The 21,186-nt window shown below is 47.8% G+C and overlaps 1 protein-coding gene and 1 pseudogene across 1 annotated transcript in view; both read left to right on the top strand.

Moving 5' to 3' along the window:
* Tekt1 (tektin 1) overlaps positions 1 to 13,605 on the top strand; it is a 17,265-nt gene extending 3,660 nt beyond the window's left edge. Inside the window, exons 3-8 of the mRNA XM_021177327.1 lie at positions 628 to 793; positions 2,928 to 3,056; positions 3,424 to 3,567; positions 6,200 to 6,422; positions 12,558 to 12,754; positions 13,354 to 13,605. Of these exons, the coding sequence (XP_021032986.1) occupies positions 628 to 793; positions 2,928 to 3,056; positions 3,424 to 3,567; positions 6,200 to 6,422; positions 12,558 to 12,754; positions 13,354 to 13,561 (1,067 nt within the window). The 3' untranslated portion in view covers positions 13,562 to 13,605. The remainder of the gene's footprint in view (positions 1 to 627; positions 794 to 2,927; positions 3,057 to 3,423; positions 3,568 to 6,199; positions 6,423 to 12,557; positions 12,755 to 13,353) is intronic.
* A 4,921-nt stretch (positions 13,606 to 18,526) lies between these two features.
* LOC110304517 overlaps positions 18,527 to 21,186 on the top strand; it is a 4,315-nt pseudogene continuing 1,655 nt past the window's right edge.

Raw genomic sequence — 21,186 nt, 5'->3', positions numbered from 1 at the left:
GAGAGAGAGAGAGAGAGAGAGAGAGAGAGAGAGAGAGAGAGAGAGAGAGAGAGAGAGAGCATTGAGTTTCTGATTCTTCTGTCTCTACCTCCCAAGTGCTGGAATCACAGCCTTGTACCAACATGCTCAGTTTGCTGGGTGCTGGAAACTGAACTGGGGATGCTGCCTGCATATTAGGCAAGTTCTTTACCAACTGAGTTACATTGCTCACCCTTCCCGGTCAGCATGTATAAAAATGTCACAAAGACTGGTTGTGGTGAAGTACATCTTTAATCCCAACGCACAGGAGGAGGCAGAGGCAGGTGGATATCTCTGAATTCTAGGCCACACTGGTCTACATAGCAAGTTCCAGGGCTACACAGTGAGATCCTGTATCAAAAAAGATGGTGGTGGTGGTGCACAGCTCCAAGAAAAGAGAAAATCTCAGGTAGTGTAGTGTCACAAAGGTCTTGAAAAGCCATTTAGGCTTTGAGTGGGGTTTTAGCTGTGAAGAGCTAGGGGCCTCAGTTCAATCCCTGGCACCACAGTAAACACACACACACACACACACACACACACACACACACACACACAGTCACCTCCTCTAGGAGCAGACACACCCTGCTGTGACTTGTCTGTGTGCCTCAGAGCAGAGACTTGAGGAGGTCAGGTTCTGGAAGAAGGAGTTAGATGACAAACTTGAACAGCTCGTGAACCAGACGGATGACCTGCTCACGTACAAGATCCGCCTGGAGAGATCCTTGGAGAGCTACAAGGAGCCCCTGCACATCACGGAGAAGTGCCTGGAATACAGGTAATGCACCTGCTGCAGGAGACTTGTGCCTGTGCTCGATGGCATGTTTGAGCTGAGCTGAGTGAGGCCTGCCTTGTCTGTGGTGTCTGGGGAAGGAACACCACTTTTGGCTCCTGCCTAAATTCTGCTGTCCTCTGAATGAAAATATGTTAGGGTTCAGTTTTCTGTGTCAAAGAATTACAGAATTACATTCATCTTAAAATAGTTTCTTTTCTGGTCACTTGTTGTTTAGAGATTTATTTTTATTGTATGAGTGTGCGTTTTTGCTTGCACGTTTATGTATCAGGTGTGTGGAGTGCCAGAGGAGCCCAGAAGAGGGTACTGGATCCCCTTAGAACTGGAGTGGCAGATGTTTTTAACCATCATGTGGCTGCTGGGAATTGAACCCAGGGTCTCTGGAAAAGCAGCTGGTGCTTTAGCTGCTGAGCCATCTCTCCAGCCCCCTTTCCCATCACTTTTAAGTAGTCTAGAAATGGACATATTAGGGGTCCAGGTTTTTTGTGTTTTGCCGCCTCACAGAACACAGGTTTTGATCTCTAGGCTACCTCATGATTTGAGATGGTGGCCTAAGCTCCAGACAGTCTCTGTCCCCAGCAAGTAATTGTTAGTAGGGTTCGGCATTCACCATTTCTTTGTACTTGCATCCGGTTGGCCAGAACACCATCACATGACTACACCAGTGGGAGCTAGGAAATGGTTGTCTTTAGTTGGTGGCATCCAGGTGACAACTAAAGTACCGGGGGTTCCACTTCCAGGGAAGATGGTGAGAAAGATACCAGGATAGCTGCTGGGCAGCACAAGTCTGCTGAGACGCACAGAGCACCCTGCTGTCTAGAGAGGGGATGGATGGACACTCTTCTGTAAACCTAGGGCCAGGGCTCTTTCCTCCCCCTCCCCCTCCCCCTCCCTCTCTTCTCCTCTCCTCTCCTTTCCACCCAGTGCAGCAGGTAGTGGTCCCCAGAGAGATTTGGAAAGCACTTGAAGGTGAGGGCAGTGACTGCCTTCCTCTCCAACTCCTCAGGGTGCTCCTAAGCCCGAGGCTAACCATAATGCAGAAGGCTTGTGTGTGTGTGTGTGTGTGTGTGTACTGCTCCCTACCATGCCCATCCCTTGGTACACTATAGCTAGTACTAATAGCTATCTCCATTTACAGAAGGGGATATCAAGATACAGATGTTACATAATACATCTCAGGCCCCACGGCAAGTGGCTAGGGGACCCCCAACCCTAGTGCTACCAAGCAGAGTAGAAATAACAAAGTATCTGGCACTGAGGTGGTTTTGGGGGAGTAGTGTAGTGTGCTGGTGAGAAGCATGTGTTACAGTCAGCACGGAGTAAGTTACTTCACTTCTTTGAGACTTAGTTCTCTCATATGCATTTTAAAAGTTGCGTTGGAGGGGCTGGGGTTCAGTGGTGGAGCAGCTGGCTAGTATGGTTCACAGCTTAGGATCCACTCCCAAGGGAATATTTACATAAAAACAAAACAAAGCCGGCGGTGGTGCACGCCTTTGATCCCAACACTTGGGAGGCAGAGGCAGGCAGATTTCTGAGTTTGAGGCCAGCCTGGTCTACAAAGTGAGTTCCAGGACAGCCAGAGCTACACAGAGAAACCCTGTCTCGAAAAACAAAACAAAAACAAAACAAAAAAAACCCAAACAAACAAAAAAACAAACCAAATCAAAATAGCACAGTGCCTGTCACACACGGGGGGGGGGGGGGGGGGGGGGGGGGGGGGGGGGCGGGGCTCAGTAGTGCAGTAATATCAATATCAGTATTATTAGAACTTTCCCCCCCTGGATTTAATTTCTTGTCTAAAAACATGACTAAGACTAAGGAAAGAAATACCAGAAGTTCTAGGTCAAGACAGCTGTTTGTAATGAGTAAGAATGACGGGGAAGGTTCCAGAGCAGATGGACAAACTGAGCGGGAGGCAGCAAGTGGAACATGCCTTGAAGTCCTGGTGCTCAGGGGCTGAGGCGGAGGCTGAGGCAGGAGATCAGCCTGGGATACAAACAAATTAAAGGGCGGGGATGTTCATGTGGGGTTTTCAGGCCAGGTTTCTGCATGCCTTTGGGATATTTTGAAGAGGCACAGGCACCAAGTAGTGGCCCCCGCCCCTCTTCCTCCCTGCTAGGGAGAAGCGTGTGGGCATCGATTTGGTACATGATGTGGTGGAGCAGGAGCTGCAGAAGGAGGCTGATATCATTCACGGAGTCATGAACCTGCTTATCCGCACGCTGGAGGAGTCAACAGAACAGATCAGGTACCGGCAGAGCCCACCCAAGTAAGGGCAAACCGGTAGGTCTGCGCCCCCTGGTGGAGCACTGGTGTGTGGAGGCCGAATTCCTGCCTCCTCCACGGGTGCCCACTGGTGGAGAGGATAGGGGAGCATCTCACCAAGGTGACTCACCGGGGCCCTTTGCGGCCACTCTGATCCCTCAGTCCAGTTTGGCAGAGGATTTCAGTCGAGGCTTGGGCTCCAAGCATCATCTGGCACGTGTGTGCACTGGTGACATGGGAGTGAGGCGCATGCTGAAAGTTTCAGCTTCGTTTTCCAGGGTCTCCCATGATCCTGTAGGTGTCACCAGGCCTTTCCCGAGGGAGAAACCCGCTTTCCCTTCTTCCTTCAGGCTGAACCGCTCTGCCAAGTACAATCTGGAAAAGGATTTGAAAGATAAGTTCACGGCCATAACTATCGACGACATCTGCTTCTCACTCAACAATAACTCACCAAATATCAATTATTCTGAGAATGTTGTGAGAATCGAGCCCAAGTGAGTGGGGTCCTGCCGCTGGGAAAACCCCGGTTCTAACAGTCTGACAGGGCCAGGGGAAGCATCCTAGAGCCCCTCTGAGCCAGGAGGACTGGCCCGTTATGTCAAAAGACTTACAGTGTACTCCTTCATCTATTTATAGTTTAACAAGTGGGAGATTATACGAACTATAGTGGTGGGTGAGGTACTAACGGCCCATATCTGTCTTTTCCAAGATAATTAGTTAACTGATGGCCCAGGCAAACAAATGCCCATCCAACATTCAGGTCTATTTTGTTTAGTTTGCAGAAATATGTACCTTTTGTGTAACATCTAGTTTGCAGTTTAAAAAAATTAATTATTTATTCTCATTTTATTTTATTTCTATGTATGAGTGCTCTCTGTCTGCATGCACACCTGCATGTCAGAAGAGAGCATCAATTACAGATGGTTGTGAGCCGCCATGTGGGTGCTGGGATTTGAACTCAGGACCTCTGGGAGAGCAGTGTTCTTCACTGCTGAGCAATTTGGATTTTTTTTTTAATTAAAAAACATTTATTTATGTTTGTGTGTGGATGGGTGGGTACACTTGTGCACATGTGGCAGTCAGAGGACACCTGGTGGGAGTTGGCTCTTTCCTTCTTCCACGTAGGTCCTGGGGACACTCAGGGGGGCAGGCTGGTGGCAGGCAGGGTTACCTGCCGAGTTGTCCCACTGGACCCTTAACTTGCATTTCCAGCTAGTTTTTATATCATAGAGCTAATTTATTCATATTTGATTTTTTAAAATATTAAGCATATATAAAATGCATACAGCAAATACTAAATACACACTTCAATGATCACCATTGAATTAGTATCACTTTTTATAATTTTTAAATTTTTGCTTTGTGTGTGTTGGTGTTTTGCTTACATGTATATCTGTGGGAGGGTGTTGGAATCCCTGGAACTGGAGTTATAGACAGTGGTGAGCAGCCATGTGGGTGCTAGAATTGAACCCTGGTCCTTTGGAGGAACAGCCCATGCTCTTAACCACTGAGCCATCTCTCATATTAGTATCTTTTTAAAGTATATTTAAAAAGTAGAAAGATAACGTACCCCCAAACTTAGCCTCTCAGAATAATAATGATCAAGAATATCTCATGATCTCGGGTGTGTTGAGAGGCCAGACAGTGTTTCGCTGGTGACCTGGTTCAAGGTGTCCTTGGGTGGAAGACAAACTGAGGCCGGGACTACAGTTGTCTGAAGGCTTGGCGGGGAGGGGGTGGCTTCCAAAGGAAGCCATGTGATGTTGCAGGCCTCGGTTCCCAGCTCTGTGAACTTCTCCAAGGGCAGTTTCATGACATGGAAGCTGGCTTCCCCCATGGCAAGTGATGGAAGAGAAAGAGAGGGAAAAGGGTGGAGGGAGAGGGAACTCTAAGAGAAGCTACAGTGCTTTTTAATATTCCTGTCTCAGAACTGGCATCTCAGGACTTGTGAGAAACATGTTGGCAAATTTGTTTTCATCCTGTAGGCAAAGGAGACAGGGATCTCTGGGGACTAGTCAGAGGCTGCCTCTAGTCACAAAGTGGAGAGTCCTCAGGCAGTCCCCAAGCATGGAGAGAAAGAACGTCTGAACACCTCCACCTGCTACCATAGAAACCACTCTGGCCCCTCCTTCTCCCACTCCTGTTTTTGGGTGGTGGGAGAGACAAAGCTTTATTTAATTAAGGTTCAGTCCCTTATCATCATGGTGGGAAACATGGCAGCATCCAGGCAGACATGGTGCTGGAGAAGGAGCTGAGAGCTCTACATCTTGATTCCCAGGCAGCAGAAGGGGATTGTGTGTAACACTGGTGTGGCTTGAGCATATATAAAACCTCAAATCCCGGGCTGGAGAGGTGTCTCATCGGTTAAGAGCACTTACTGCTGCTCTTCCAGAGGTCATGAGTTCAATTCCCACCAACCACATGGTAGCTCACAACCATCTGTAATGGGATGCCCTCTTTTGGAGTGTCTGAAGACAGCTACAGTATATTCACATATAATAAATAAATAAATAAATAAATAAATAAATAAATAAATCTTAAACAAAACAAAACAGAACAAACTCCTCAAAGCCCTCCTTCACAGTGACACACTTCCTCCAACAAGGCCACACCTACTCCAATAAAGCCACACCTCCTAATTGTGCCACTCCCTATGGGCCAAGCATTCAAACACAGGAGTCTATAGGGGCTATTCCTGTGAACCACCACAGTTAGCATTTCCTCTTAAACCAGCAATCTGTTTAACTTCTGGCTTCCTCTTACTCAGTGAGCTAGGTTATATCTATTGGTATATGCTTGTGTTTTGTATTGCTGCTCATTGTCTCCAGCTGTGTGATCTTGACTGAGTTTGTTTATTTCTATGAGATTGTTTTCTCTGTGAAGTCAGGACCATAGAAGTAGCTTAGTAGGCTTCCCGGGGGAATGAAAAGAGGTTATGTCTTTAACAGCCCAATGTCCAGCACAGACATGGGAGGTTTCCAAATATATTACCCTTGTGTTGGCTCTGGCCAGTAGTGGAAAAAACATCCCAGGTACTTGTAGGGTGGAGGTAGCTTAGTTCCCAGGAGTTTCCTCTGCCACCCCAGCCCTGATGTGCTGTGAATGAGTGAGAGACTTGTGTTTCAGCTCAGTGAGTCTGGAGGACTGGCTGGACTTCTCCAATGCCAATGTGGAGAAGGCAGACAAACAGCTGAACAATTCAACGGCGCTGAAGACCCTGGTGGACCAAATCCTGTCCCAGACAGCCAATGACCTGCGCAGACAGTGCGAAGTGGTAGACGAGGCATTCATAAATGGGCTGAAGGAGACCAAGGATGCCAGGAACAAGCTGGCTGATCATCTGGCCAAGGTGAGGTCCAGGGGACACACTGTACTCATGAGGTCTTACTATGGAAGCATAAATGTCTGTGAGTGCTGGGCCTCTGTTTACACACACTCTGCAGAAAACCGATCTGCAAGGAGACAGAGCCCAGGGGTGGGAAGGAGAATGGAGGCTGGGCCCCAGGCACAGCCTTAGGTCTTCTTTATGTGACATGAGGAGAAGGACCCTGAACTCATACATGATGAAGCATTCAGTCTCTCCAAATCTAACTCTGGCTCCCTGGTCAACTGTCCCTGATTGTTTCCCAGTGGGACACTGGCAAACGGCTTCTAGAAGTAAAACAAACAAACAAACAAACAAACAAACACCTCTGAGACGTAGAACTTGCAGATTCTCATGGTGTAAATATTCCTACTGTGGCCAGTTCAGTTTCAGACTCCCTGTTTAACAAAGAGCTGGCAGAGTCACTGAAAAATGTAACCATCAGAGCCCACAGGAGCCGACTCCCACACACCTTCCTTACTTCCGGATCTGGGGTCCTGAGCACATGTGGCCAGTCCATAGCCTGGGCTCAGTAATGTAGAAAAGTAGGGTCTGGTAGGAGAGGGCCGCATTTTGAACTTGAAAGATGGAGACCTACATTCCAATCTTGTGGCACTGAGCTGAAGGACTTAAACGCATCCCTCAAGCTCTCTGCACCCCTTGCCCCAGCTGTGACATGGGGACCATGACAGGCCTTCTGAGGCGGAGAGACTCTAAGGCTTCAGAGCAGCCATGGCTGGGGGTGGGTATGGGGAGTACTGTGCCAGCCTTGTCTGTCACCTTGTCCCTCCTCCTCCTCCTCTTCTTCCTCCTCCTCCTCCTTTCCCCCATTGCCCCCCCCCCCTCTGTCTCCTCCTCCTTTTAAGACAGGGTTTTTCTATGATGCCATGGAACTTGTCTAGCACTTGTCTGTAGACCAGGCTGGCCTCACTCAGACTCAGAGATCCACCTACCTGTCTATTGAGTGCACCACTGCCGCTGCCCGCTGCACCCACACCTAGTAGCTTCTTCTAAGACAGTTAAAAGAAGTATGTGAAACTGACTTTATAATGTTTTACTTAACTTTCAATATCAAATTATTTTAGCACATTATTCATATTTTTAGCATGTATTTCATATTGTTATATTTTGTATTTTTGGGCTGGGGAGGTGGCTATGTGGATGAAGTGCTTGAAGTGGAAGCATAAGGGGAATCCTGAGCTTGAAGGTGTGATGTAGAGGTACACCCTGTGATGGATGTTGGTGGGGGGGGCAGGTGGGGTGTGGGGGTGGAGACAGTGGCTCCCGAGGGCTTCCTGCCAGATAGTTCAGCTGGGGTAGTAAGTACCATGTTCATCGAGAGACCCCACTTCAAAAAAGAAGGTGGGGTACAATAAGGGAAGATACTCAGCATTGACCTCTGGCCTCCACAAATGCACAAATGGGTATGTGCTCCTGCATACACATGCCTAACACACATATACAGGTACACAAACACTCATGCACACACAAACACACACATACCCCCCCCACACACATACACACTCATGCACACATATGCATGCACAGATACCACCCCCATACCCCACACACCTTTAAATTTTAATAGTCTAATGCATACAGGACCCTGTGTAGTAGCATATGCCATTAGTCTTAGTACTTGGGAGGCAGAGACAGACCGAGAGATCTGTGAGTTTGAGGCCAGCCTAGTCTACATAGCAAGATCCTGGCCAGCCAGGGATACATAGTGAGACCCTGATTTACAAAACAAAACTCTTAACATATACAATCTCTTAGTATACTATAAATAAGTGGTTCAAGTTCAAAGGCATTAAGAGTTTGTGGGAAACCATGTTTCTGTTTCTAGAGTCTCAAATTTCAAGTTCTAATTACAGCCACAGCCATGTGAGCATGGGTAAAGTTCTGAGGACAGAAGGATCAGCGAGCATGGACTGTGAGTGACTCTGGGGACCCACAGCCTACTTGGAAGCCTTGGACTTAGACCCCATGAGGAGGGGACACAGTTGGCTTTCATCTGACAGGCTCCTGGGTCAGAAGGAGACTTTGCAAGGGGGAGGTACAACCTCCAGCTCTCGTTCGTTTACAATGAGACAACTGTTTCCTCAGTGGGCTTTCCCCTGAAAGCTTTACCATTACGTGATACAGTGTTTAAAATAATCAAATGCACAGATCGGCAAATATTTTTCTATGAAAGAATCAAATAGTGAATATTATAGGCATTCTGGGCCAAGTGGCACCAGGCAGTGGTGTTCTGTTGGTGTTTCTGCAGCAAGGAAGACGACACATTTCCAAAAAGTCTTCATTTTTGGAGAAATTTAGCAATAATAATAATGATAATAATAATAATCACAGCAATAGAGTTTTTAAACAGTGGTCTACTGTTGCGGGGAGGTAGGATCTTGCTTTGTTCTGGTGCAAAGTTCGGGTTTCCTATAAAATTCTTCTCAAGCGTTCATTTGCCAACACCAATTCATAACGAACTGTTACATAACTCATCTAAAAATATAACTTCCCTCAGAGCCGTACTGCCAGCTGATGCCAAATGGTCCGAGCAAATGATTTTGGCTGGCTGTGCTGTTTCTTGGGAGGCATTGGGGGCTAGGGGGGGGGTTGGCTGTCAGGTGATTCCCCTGCTATTTGCCTCTTAGCAAGTAATTCCCTTCGAGCTGCAGCAGAGGGAGATGCTCCTGCACCACTGCAAAGTGAACTCTGACCTCTGGACATTTCCCTTCGCTTGCTTTGAGGACAGAACCCACTGCTGGGGGCTTGACAATGATGTTTGCAAATCTATGCAGGAAGGAAGTCTTCCTTCTTGGCTAACTTTTACAGCACTGAGGTGTGGGGAGCAGCTTGTCACCAGGTCCAAGCCAGGTGGCCGTGTCCTAAGCTGTGTGCCTCGGGCTGTCTTGCCTCAAAATTTTAGGCCAGGTTCAAAGAGGAAGATTTTTTTGAGTCTGCATCGAAAACTAATTTCCGAGAGAAATACAGCACTTGTTGGCAACAACTGAGGGTGCTGCTTTTCAGAAAAATTCCAGTCCTAGCCCTGGGCTAAACAAACCATAAGAAAGCATGTAGGCATGGCCAAGCCACAGAGCTAGTGAGTTGGGGAGCACCCAGAACCATTGGGCTGCTGTTCCTGTGAAAGAGGGTGGTGCCGGGTCTGAGAGCTAATGAAGTGCATGGGGTGGGGTGGGTGAGGGGGATGAAGTCAGTCCAGCCCCACACCAAACACTTTTCGCAAGGTACACTTAAAAATTACTGTGTATGTACGTATGTGTAGTGGATGTGCATGTGTGTGTGTGCACATGTGGAGGCCAGAGGTTGACTTTGAGTGTCTCCTTTCATTCCTTCCCACCTTACTTTCCGAGACAAAAGTCTCTCCCCGAACCCAGTGAGTAGCAAGCTCTGGGCAGGGGTCCTCTTGTCTGTGACCCCCTAACCCCGGGGCTTGCTCTGTCACACCTGGCTTTTACACAGGTGGGTGGTGGAGATTTGAACTCAGTTCCTTGTACTTGTATGTAGGCACTACAATGGAGCTAGCATCTCCCCTCTACGAAGTACTTGTTAATGAATAGTACAATGTCTAACTATGGGCTTTAAATAATTTGCATTTTCACAGGCTTTGTTCAGCCTGGCCCATTTTTGCTCAACATATATTTGTACCACAACACCTTAGCAGTGTGTGTGCGTGTATCCAGAAGATAATGAGAGATACCTTCCTCTATTGCTCTTTTTCTTCTGTTTTTGAGGCAGGGTCTCTCACTGAATCTGGAGCTTGCCAATTTGGTCAGACTGGCTGGCCGGCCAGTGAGCTCCAGGGAAGCCTCAAGCTCTGTGTGTGACCTTTCCCCATTCTTGGGGTTATAGAAGTCCACCACTGCTTTCAGCTTTTATGGGGGTGCTTTGGGTCTGACTTCAGGTCCTCGTGCTTGCCAGCAAGCACTTTGCCAAAGAGCCTCCGCCTATTTCTCAACTTTTTGAAAACAGTCATTTCATGTAGAACAGTGGTTCCCAACCTGTGGGTCATGACCCCTTTGGCAAGCCTCTAGCTCCAAAAAATATTTACATTACAATCCATAACAGTAGCAACATTACAGTTATAGAGTAGCAATGAATATAATTTTATGGTTGGAGGGGGGTCACCATGACAGGACCTGTATTAAAGGGTCGCGGCTGTAGGAAGGTTGAGAACCACTGATGTGTCTAAGAGGTAGCCATGTCTAACTCAGCACAGTGAGACCACGTCTCAAAAATAAAACCAAAAATCACAAGAGGCTGTAGTGGACCACACCTTTAATCCCAGCACTTGAGAGGCGAGGGCTGGTGGAGCTCTGTGAGTTTGAGGCTAGCCTGGTCTACAAAGTGAGTTCTAGGACAGCCAGAGCTACACAGAGAAATCCTGTGTTGGGATTAAAGGTGTGTGCCACCACCACCACCCAGCTGCAGCCTAATTATTTTAAAGCAAATCTCAGATATTATTTTATTTCAGTGTCAAATATTTGAGTGTGTTTCTAAACCATAAGAATTCTGTTTTTCATTTAGCCCTCCCACTGTAGTGTGGCTCATTCCTAGCATGGCTACCTAATGTTTTGATTTTCACTCATCTGTATTCTTAAAGCTGGTCTATTCAGATTAGAACCTAGACAACTTCTACTAGACTTGCATTAGACTTTTTTTTCTTAAAGATTTATTTATTATATCTAAGTACACTGTAGCTATCCCCAGACACACCAGAAGAGGGCTTCAGATCCCACCACAAATGGTTGTGAGCCACCATGTGGTCGCTGGGACCTGAACTCAGGACTTCCGGAAGAGCAGCCAGTGCCCGCAACCACTGAGCCATCTCTCCAGCCCTGCACTAGACTTTCTTAAGCTGTTTCTTAACATTCCTTAAATTTATGGCCAGAGAATTGGCTTAGAGGTTAAGAGCCCTGACTGATGCTTCAGAGGACTGCCATTGGTTCCCAGCACCCACATCAGATGCCTCAAAACCCTGTGACTCCAGCTCCAGGGTTCAAAGTCAAGCAGAGGCAGATAGCATGCCTGCAGAGTCAGTTCTTTCTCTTTCAAGACAGCACTTTGCTGCTGTGTCCACCTGTGATGAAGGCAGAGGGCAAAGGTCAAATTTTTTCCATCCATCCGTTCTGTGAGGTTCCTAAGAAACAGCTCTGAAGGACCTGCCTCTTGGGGAACAAGTTTCCAGTGAGAGACTCTGCTAAAAGTACAAAGGATGTCTAGCACCTGAAGAACAATACCCAGGACTGGCCTTTGGCTTCTGTGTTTACATACAAACGTGCACCTGAACACACCTGAATGTGCACACAAGCACTACCAACAAAGCTCAGGCGACACTGTCATTTTTTCCCCCAGATTTCCAGGAGACAGAACCTGGTGCTGGTGTGTGTGTGTGTGTGTGTGTACACACAAAGAAATATCATCTTTCTGCTCCCAATTTGAAGGTACTTTTAACCAGGTAGGCAAGAGGCCTTGAGCAATAGTGTGGGGCACAGCCGGCTGTATTAGCTATTTTACTGTTGCTGTGATAAAACACCCCAGCAAAAGCAACTTAGGGAAGAAAAGTTTAGAGGGATAGAGCCCCTCTTGTCTGGGAATTCTTGGCTTGATGACAGGGCCAGGAGACTAGCTGTTCACATTTTCATCCATACCCAGGAAGTAGAAAGAGAGAGAGAAGGAAGTGGAATAAGACCATAACCCTTCAAAGCCCACCTCCAGCAAGCCTCTACCTACTAAAAGATCCATAACCATCCAAACACTACCAACATCTGGGACCAAATGTTCACATACATGAGTCTATGAGAGATAGTTCTCACTCAAACCACTACAGTGGCCGAGCCTTTGCTGACATTGTTCTCCAGGGAAGTGACATCATCTGTGTGCGTGATGAGGTAACTCTCAGTCAGTTGGATCTGCTCTGTGTCTGCAGTTCCGCAGTTGCTTGAGCATCTCTGCTTTGGGGGCAAGTGATCAGATTGTCTGGGCTTCTGCTTACGTGGGAATGTGAATTTAGGCCTTAACGCTCATGGTCTTAATAGCTATGTCCGTGCGGTTGATTTCTGAATAGCGCAGTGAAGCCTCACCTACTCCAATACTTTCCATCAGGTTATGGAAGAAATTGCTTCCCAGGAAAAAAACATCATGGCTCTTGAAAATGCCATCACACAGCAAGAAGGGCCAGCCAAGGTAGCACACACACGCCTGGAGACCAGGACCCACCGGCCGAACGTGGAGCTGTGTCGAGATGTTGCTCAGTATCGGCTGATCAAGGAGATTCGGGAGATCAACTACAATGTTGCCAGGTGGGCCGGCCTGTGCTGGGGTGTGACTTCAGCCCACATTGTAAATTGCAGTGTAGGGGCACAGCAAAGGGTGCTGCTGGCTCTGTAGCGTTGGAAGGATGCCTTCCTAGCTGCCAGGCCTGCTAACTCCAACCAAAGCAGCTGTCGTTCATGAAGCAGCGCTCAATGTCAAGACATTTTGTCATCATGTCCAAATCCAGATGTTAGGTAATATCTGCCATTTTAAGTGTTGGCTTTTCCTTTTCAGTGCTGAAAATAAAGCCTAGGGCCTTGGGCTTTCTATGCAAGAACTCTGTCACTGAGCAAGATCTCCCAACTCTTGCTCTGAGACCAGTTTTTACTAAATAGGTTAGGGTGACCCCCATGTAGCCCAGGCTGGCTCTTCAGTCATGACCCATCCTTTGAGCACTGGTATTAAAGGTGTATGCTGCTACTTCTACCAATATGTGTCATAAGCCTGGCTGTAGACAGCAGCCAGGAAGCACTGCCTAGAGAAGCAAGGGAAATGAAAATATCAGTGTGACTGTGTATCCAAGCACGTTCCCCCTCAATAAAGGATTCAGAGCACGTGATTATCCCTCACACTATTCTTCTCTCAGGTTAAAGGAAGCCCTGGCCCAGGCTCAGACGCAGCTGAAGGCCCTGTCCCGCAGGCAGCTGGCCCTGCAGGAGGAAATCCAGGTGAAGGAGAATACCATCTATATCGACCAGGTGCTGTGTATGGAGATGAGGAAGTCCATCCCACCGAGAGACGGCGATGACCATGGGGCCTGGGAGGGGGGCATCCGCGCAGAGGCCATCTGCTGATAGGAGCCATTCAGAGCCTTATTAAACTGCATTGGAAGACAAGAGTTAGCACAGAGCTCTCATTTCAGGTGGGCGGAACTTTGGGCAGCCTGCCTCAGCCTCTTGGCAGGACACCTCTGGCTGGCTAGGATCTGTGACTTGGGGACAAGGTTCTGTTCTACTATGGTTGTTGATGAGGAGGATACCTCCCAATTCAATGCTAGGTGTTAGCACCAGACATAGGGATCGCAGAGGTCTTGGAGCCATTAGAGAGTCATTCCACTGGCAAGCTGGGGCTGGGTTTCCTATCCAAGGGATCCCTTCCTTTCTCATGGAACAGGATGCAATTCATCTGCCCTAGGAAGCTTAGATGCCCCCTCCCACCTCCTGGCAGTTCATCGCAAGTCCATGCAAGTGTCAGGATCAGATGAAAGAGAAGGCTGTTAGGACAAGATAGGACTCTCAAGGGGACTCTCGCTTGTTTAGAGGTTTAAAGCTGAATCTAGCGGGCAGGGAGGAGCAGCAGAATTGCTTGTGTCTGCGTTTGTGAAGTCAGAAAGGAAATGTCCCTGGCTCAAAGACCAGGAGAGGCTTCTGAAAGCAGCGGTCACGTGTGCTTGCTCTAGGATTCTACACTAAGAGCTGCTGCAGTTTCTGAGCGACAGCTGGAAAAGACAGCAACCTGGGCTAGGAAGGCAGGTCTCTGCCCAGCCTGCATCTTTCAGCGCCCCCATGTGGTGGCAGGAAGTTTTATACTCTTTTAATTTTTCCTTCCTGAAGAGAAACTCCATCGTTTCGTGTTTGATTCTAGACTATTTAGTAATCACCGCGTGTTTTTATTTTGTTGCATTTTTCACTCTAAAAACGATTAGCAGTAATAAAAAAGAAAAAAATTAATTTGAGCTGCAGATTCAAATTCAAGCTATGGATTTGAATCTCTTTACAATGGTTAAGAGTAAAGGGGTCAAGGAATAGGCAAGATGGCTTAGGCACTTGTGGCCAAGATTGAAGACCTGAGTTTGATACCTGGGACCCACATGGTGGGAGAACTGACTCCCACTAGTGGTATTCTAACTTCTACACTTGTGTATGTGCATGTAATAAAAAAACAATTCTTTATAGAGACTAGGTGTTGGCGGGGATGGGGAGACAGCTCAGTGGGTAAAGTGTGGGGTATAAGAACCTGAATTTGGATCCTGAATACCCATATGAAAAAAATCTATCCATGGCCGTGTGTGTGGTCCCAGTGCTGGAAGACGGAGGCAGGAGGATGCTGTCACTGGATAGCCGGTTTAGCCACACCAGTGAGCTCCAGATTCAGCAAGAGACCCCCATCTTAGAAAAATAACAAGGTGGGGGCTGGAGCGATGGCTCAGTGGTTAAGAGTACCGACTGCTCTTCCAGAGGTCCTGAGTTCAATTCCCAGCAACCACATGGTGGCTCACAACCATCTGTAACAGGATCTGATGCCCTCTTCTGGTGTGTCTGAAGACAGCTACAGTGTACTTACATAAAATAAATAAATCTTTAAAAACAAAACAAAGGCCNGGCGTGGTGGCGCACGCCTTTAATCCCAGCACTTGGGAGGCAGAGGCAGGTGGATTTCTGAGTTCGAGGCCAGCCTGGTCTACAAAGTGAGTTCCAGGACAGCCAGGGCTACACAGAGATACCCTGTCTCGAAACCCCTCCCCCAAAAAACAAAAACAAAAAAACAAAAAAAAAAACAAAAAAAACAAAACAAACAAACAAACAAACAAAAAACCAAAACAAGATGAACAGCAATAGAGGAAGAACTCTGATGTTGACCTATGACCTCTATATACCTGCATGGGTTCGCTCTCCCCCCCACCCCCTCACAGCCTAGCATTACTGTAGATGGAGTGAGATAACCTGTGTCTAGAGCCCTGCCCTCAGCCAACCCCCATGTTGCCACAATTCCAACTGCACAGCAATAGTCTCAGTTTGTACAGTATTGTTTTCCTCCCGATTGTGTGTTGCAACCATGCTGCACATTGCTGCACCATTGCTACAACGATTACACACCTCCTGAAAGGTCTGATTAAGCCATTTTCCACGTGGTCGCCATTGCTCTCCCGGAGAGAGCTCTGGCTGTCGACAGCTGCTTGGACTAAGTCACCACGGCTGCCTCTGCTCTGTGTTAACTTTTGGAATCCTGACACCTAGTGGACAGTAGGTGGTGAGCACCCAGCTCCAGCCAGAAAACCAGGAGACCTGGATTCTAGAACTGACCCTGCCAGGAATGTGTCTCTCCCTCTTAGGGCCACCAGTAGAATGAGAGGATCGAAAGAGAGAGGGAGTATTAAATGTCACCATTTCATAGTTCGGTTAGCCCAGCAGGGAGTGGAACCGGGTTCCACTATGAGAGGTGACAGGTTGAGCTGAACAGGGTGGTGGGGAGAGGGGTGGGGGCCAGGGATTTCCTGCATGAGATCAGTGACTTTAAAAGTGTCCTGATGGGGCTGGTGAGATGGCTCAGTGGGTAAGAGCACTAACTGCTCTTGGGAAAGTCCTGAGTTCAAATCCCAGCAACCACATGGTAGCTCACAACCACTCATAATGAGATCTGACGCCCTCTTCTGGTACGTCTGAAGTCAGCTACAGTGTACTTACATATAATAAATAAATAAATCTTAAAAAAAAAAAAATGTCCCGAGAGCTTGCTGCTTCTTGTGTTCAGTTTGGACATCATCTATGAATCCCAAACTGGCTTTTGTTATCCTCACTCTACCAGCTCCTTAACCTTGCATTCAAATTTTCCCAAAGTGTGAGAAATAAATGTCTACTCTTATTTTTTTCTGTTTGTTGTTGTTTTTGGAGACAGTGTGTAGCCCTGGATGTCCTGGAACTCACCAAAATGGCTGACCCTTTCAGACCGACAGCCACTCGGTGCCAAGGTCTTGACTTCTAACCCAGCCATAAAGCATTTTCAAACAGGTCCATTTTACAGGCAGCACATTTACTTTGCACTACTACTGCAAATGGGCAATTAGATCTGTCTGTGTGGTAGGAATCGACCATGAAGGTGAATACGCTGAAAACAAGGTCATAAAACTTAAAGCCAACTAAAACAGTGTAAAAGCAGCAGCCTTATGAGCTGTGTGTCGGCTCACTCCCGTCACTTCAGCATCCACAGAAGACCCTCAAGCTGAGGACTCCCATCCGAAAGACTTGTTTGATAGCGTGTCTGGAGGTTCTAGCAGGTGAGCATAGCTACCCTTGACTGAAGGCTGACCCTCCTGCATTCAGGGAAGGTTGTGAAGAACACGGAGTTGTGAGGGAGGAGGGGGACACCTGCCTAGCCAGATAGATCAGCTTAATCAACCTTGGCAATCAGTGGAGTGACACATGTAGCAATCAGATCTTGTCCAGAAAGATCTATTCGAAGTTAACACTCACTTTTCATGTTGGGGTCCAGGCGTCACTCCACAAACCACAGGAACACGAACACGGATCTCAGTCTCACCGGGATAGACTGTCAAGCGTTTGCCCCCCGGAGTGATCGATCAGGGATGCAGACTGCAACTCTGAGCCAGGATCCTATAGAGATTTTAAGCCTGAAATTCACAATCGCCTGAAATTCACAAACATCTGTGCTAAGTTACTCAGGATTTAGGAATAGGGCATTTCCTTGGGAATATGTCTTTGTTGGGGCATTGAACTGTGACAGGAACTTGCCTTGTCTAACATTCATGTCTTAATTTGCCGCCCAGGATGTCAGTTACCCATGTTCATGACTCTTTCTGCCAAGTAGGACATCAGTTCCCAGGGAGATCGCGGGAGCTTGAAACTGTACTTGACACCTACTCAAAATGGAAGTCTTGTTCCAAATGGCTTCTTACATGGGTTCAGGTGTCTCTCTTATGTTGGGGTCCATCCCAGGGGCAGCTTATAAAAGCAAAAAATAATAAATTCTGTACACAGGTGCAGGAAGCGCTGCTGGGCGGTTGGTTCGGGTCCAAGCTTATTGTGGCTAACTATACAAAGCAGTTCTAACTGACCTGTAATGTGATTGGTTTCCAAGGACACCAAAGCACAGAGCATAACAGAATATGCAATCAACTGGGGAATGAGAAAGTTTCTTAGTAACAGCAGAAGATGGTAGGCTAAACAGGCAGTAGTTACCCAGGCCTTGGCATTTCATGTGTCTGTGTTGTTGTTGTTATTGTTGTTTTGAGACATGGTTTCTCTGTGTGGGTCCAGGCTATCCTGGAACTTGCTCTGTAGACTAGGCTGGTCTAGAACTCAGAGATTCACTGGTCTCTGCCTCCTGAGTGCTGGGATTAAAGGTGTGTGCCCCCACTACTCAGCTTTTAAATGGTTATTCTTTTTTTTTTTTTTTTTGGTTTTTCGAGACAGGGTTTCTCTGTATAGCCCTGGCTGTCCTGGAACTCACTTTGTAGACCAGGCTGGCCTCGAACTCAGAAATCCGCCTGCCTCTGCCTCCCGAGTGCTGGGATTAAAGGCGTGCGCCACCACACCCGGCTTTAAATGGTTATTCTTAAACATAGAGGTTTAGAGAGGAGTTGGGGGGGGGCGGCAGAAAGCTTCATAACCCATGTTCCCCCCACCCCCATCCTGACCCCTGAGTTTCCAGACAACTGCCCCTGAGGTCACGTTCCAGCTCCCAGAGGTTTTCTTCTCTGAGAACCATGCAGTGCACACAGAAGGCTGCTCAGCCACACTTGTGTGGCCAAGTCTGCCCTCCCTGGAGCTAAGTTGTTCATCATCTGCATCTTAGGAATCAGGAGTTTGAAACGGAAGCACGCAGAAGGTGGGAGCACCCAAAGGGCTCTGGAGAGAAGCGAGCCTCTCTGATCCTTTCATGCAGAGTTCACCACCAGTCCTTTCTGTAAATGCTCTTTCTTAGTTGAAGCTTCTAGAAATTTCTATCATTTTCTCCTTTAAGATGTTAACCAATACATGTTGAAGGGAACACAGTGAATGGCCCTGCTGAGATCAGACAGTATGGGGGACATTGCTGCTTATCTGAAGCAGGCTCCATGGAAACAGCAGGTATCATCTTGCTCTGTTCCCCGCTGTGGGACGTTTCCTCCTCCTCCACATGACCTGGCAGCCCCCAGCCTCTCTCCTCTTTTCTTCCCACCACAGTTGACTGGGCCAAGGAGAGGCTGCTACTGAATACTGGGTCAAGAAGCCCCTCTCCCGAGGAATTTGGACTTGGGAAAGAAAAGCCTCCGTTCCATCTGGCTGCCCTTCTGGGTAGAGGCTCTGGAGCGTGGATGACAGCTGTTGTCTGTTATGTGAACCGGAAACAGAAAGCCAGTTAATGATGGGACAGAAAAAGTGGCAGCCAGTGTACCAAGCAAAGTGACAAAAGCAGGCCACACCGCCACCAGTACAACTCCCTGTCCTCAGCTCCAGTCATTTTCTGAAGCCCCTGGTTGTGAGAGACCCTCAGTCCTCTCACGCTGACCCCCAACCCCCATCAGTGACTCCGAGTGAATTTTCATGGCTCTGACACAAAGAGCTGTGACAGGCTATGGCTGCCTGGCTGCCTGACAGGGGTGGGATGGGTGTGGGGGGGGGGATGCTGGGGGTAAGGCCACTCTGGAGTGTGGTGTTGATAAGTAGATGTAACTTGGTGGGAATGGAGGGGACATTCCACACAGTGGTACAACATACACAAAATCAAAGGGTTAGGAAGGGCGGAATCTGTTACCAGACCATCGAAGAGTTGGGTGTTTTGAGGTCCCTAGGAAGTATTTTACAATCTCAAATCTAAACCAAGTAGCGGGGATGATAGGCTTATAGGTATAGTGTTGCGAATGTGGCCCCTAACACTGAGTCATGCTTGACGTGTGTGGTAGTGCAGTACGCGATTTCCATTTTATAGGTGGGGAAACTGAGACCTGAGAGGGCACCAACCTAGGATTCAAACTCAGGCTGCAGGCCCTTTACAACCATAGCGGAATTCCATAGCAAGGAATGATGCCGTGTGGAAAAAGTGTGGCATGGTTGGTAATTGGCTCCTTGTGACTCAGATCTCAGATTTAGAGTCCGAGTTTAAAGTTTCCAGATCCAACCTGAGACTTTAATACCTTAATCCTGGGGAGTGACTTGAGGCCTTAATATCTTAATCCTGCCGAGTCTGTTTCCCAGGATGACTTAAACTCCCTACCTTTACATTTGCTGTAAGTTTGGAAAGGGGTGAGTGACCACAGGCCCCAGGTGAGTGAAGAACCGGCCTTTTGTATGGAGGAGCTACAATCAGTGACTTAGCTTTTCCGATGCAGAGGGAAACTGTTAAGGGAATTAATTACAAATGCCATTCTGTGTGCTGGCTGGTTTGTGGGTTCTCTAATCACCTCAAATCTTGTTGCATTTGACTGTGGCTTGGCGCTCACACTCCGCGCCATGTGCAATACCTCCCCTGCTTTGGATGGTCAGCTGCACACGGAGCGCTGAGATAGAGGAGACAGATCCCACTGTCGACTGACAGTCATGTATACTAACAGGTTTCCCTTGATCCATGAACAAAATGGGTTTTCCCTCTTGTAGGCAGTGGCTCTGTGAGGCCAAGGGGACAACAGAAGAAGCTGGCTGGGAATTCTGGAAAAGCCTTCTCTTCACATCCCCTCCCCTGCCTTGAAATTGACTGTATCGATGTACAAGGCTGCTGCTGCCTCCAGAAGCCATAGGGAAAAGTCGGAAGAGGCACAGACGTACTAATGGGAGCCCCAAAGCAATCCAGCAGCTAACTAACTCCAGCCTAGGTGCTTAGAACACAGTTGAGTCTGTTCAGCCTTAGTTGGGGGTGTGGCCACTCTGATCACTCCATCTCGGATGTGAAGTGTGGATCCTAAAGCCAACCAGCTATGCCAGTTATTCCAGAAATATTTGAGAAGCTAAAGATTATGGGGCAGTCGTGCTGAAGCCATATTTGTTAAGATTGGAGGGAGACTTCCTGGAGCTGAAACAAAGTGTCTGGTAAGAGAGGCCACCAGAGGTCTCATTCAACTCCCCCACTGTCCAGGTCTGGCACAGGACAGGAGTGTGTGTGCCAAGACCTGGGGCAGGCCAAAGGGGGGAAGGCAGGCCCATTTCCTGTGGAGAGCTCCCTACTCTTCATGATGCACTTTCTAAACACCACAAAGAAGGAGCCTGCAACAGGAACACGACTGCCTGCCCGAGGTCCTGCAGCTAATGTTGCTGGTGGCAGGTTGGGTCTTGGGCCATCAGATCCTAAAATCAGCATCCCTGGCCCCAAAGTATTTTTCAATCGAAATTCCTTTAATGTGTTGGCATGCTTTTTTGTTTTGTTTTGTTTTTAATTAAACATTAGGAAAACTCCCCTTGACAATCTTGAAGCGGAGGGGAGGGAGTTGTTTGTCTGTCCACCTGTAGTTGGATCTTAAGGCTCCTTGAGAGGAAGCTAATGCTGGCCCAATGCTTTCTTCAGGTCTTCACTCTGAAAGACTCCAAAACTCCCAAAGGGAGGCACTTACTCAAGCCTCGGGTCAGCCGCGCACCCAAGAAGACACTGAGACCGGTACTTAAGATGTATAGAGAGTAAGATTTAATACAGCAACGACAAGAAAGCACATAAAAGCACATATACCAGATATCTGGGGTCGAACCTCATGCAGCAGGTGCAGAGGAGATTC

Source organism: Mus caroli, chromosome 11, assembly GCF_900094665.2.
Source record: "Mus caroli chromosome 11, CAROLI_EIJ_v1.1, whole genome shotgun sequence".
Classification (NCBI taxonomy): Eukaryota; Metazoa; Chordata; class Mammalia; order Rodentia; family Muridae; genus Mus; species Mus caroli.
This window is presented reverse-complemented; position numbering and strand designations above follow the sequence as displayed.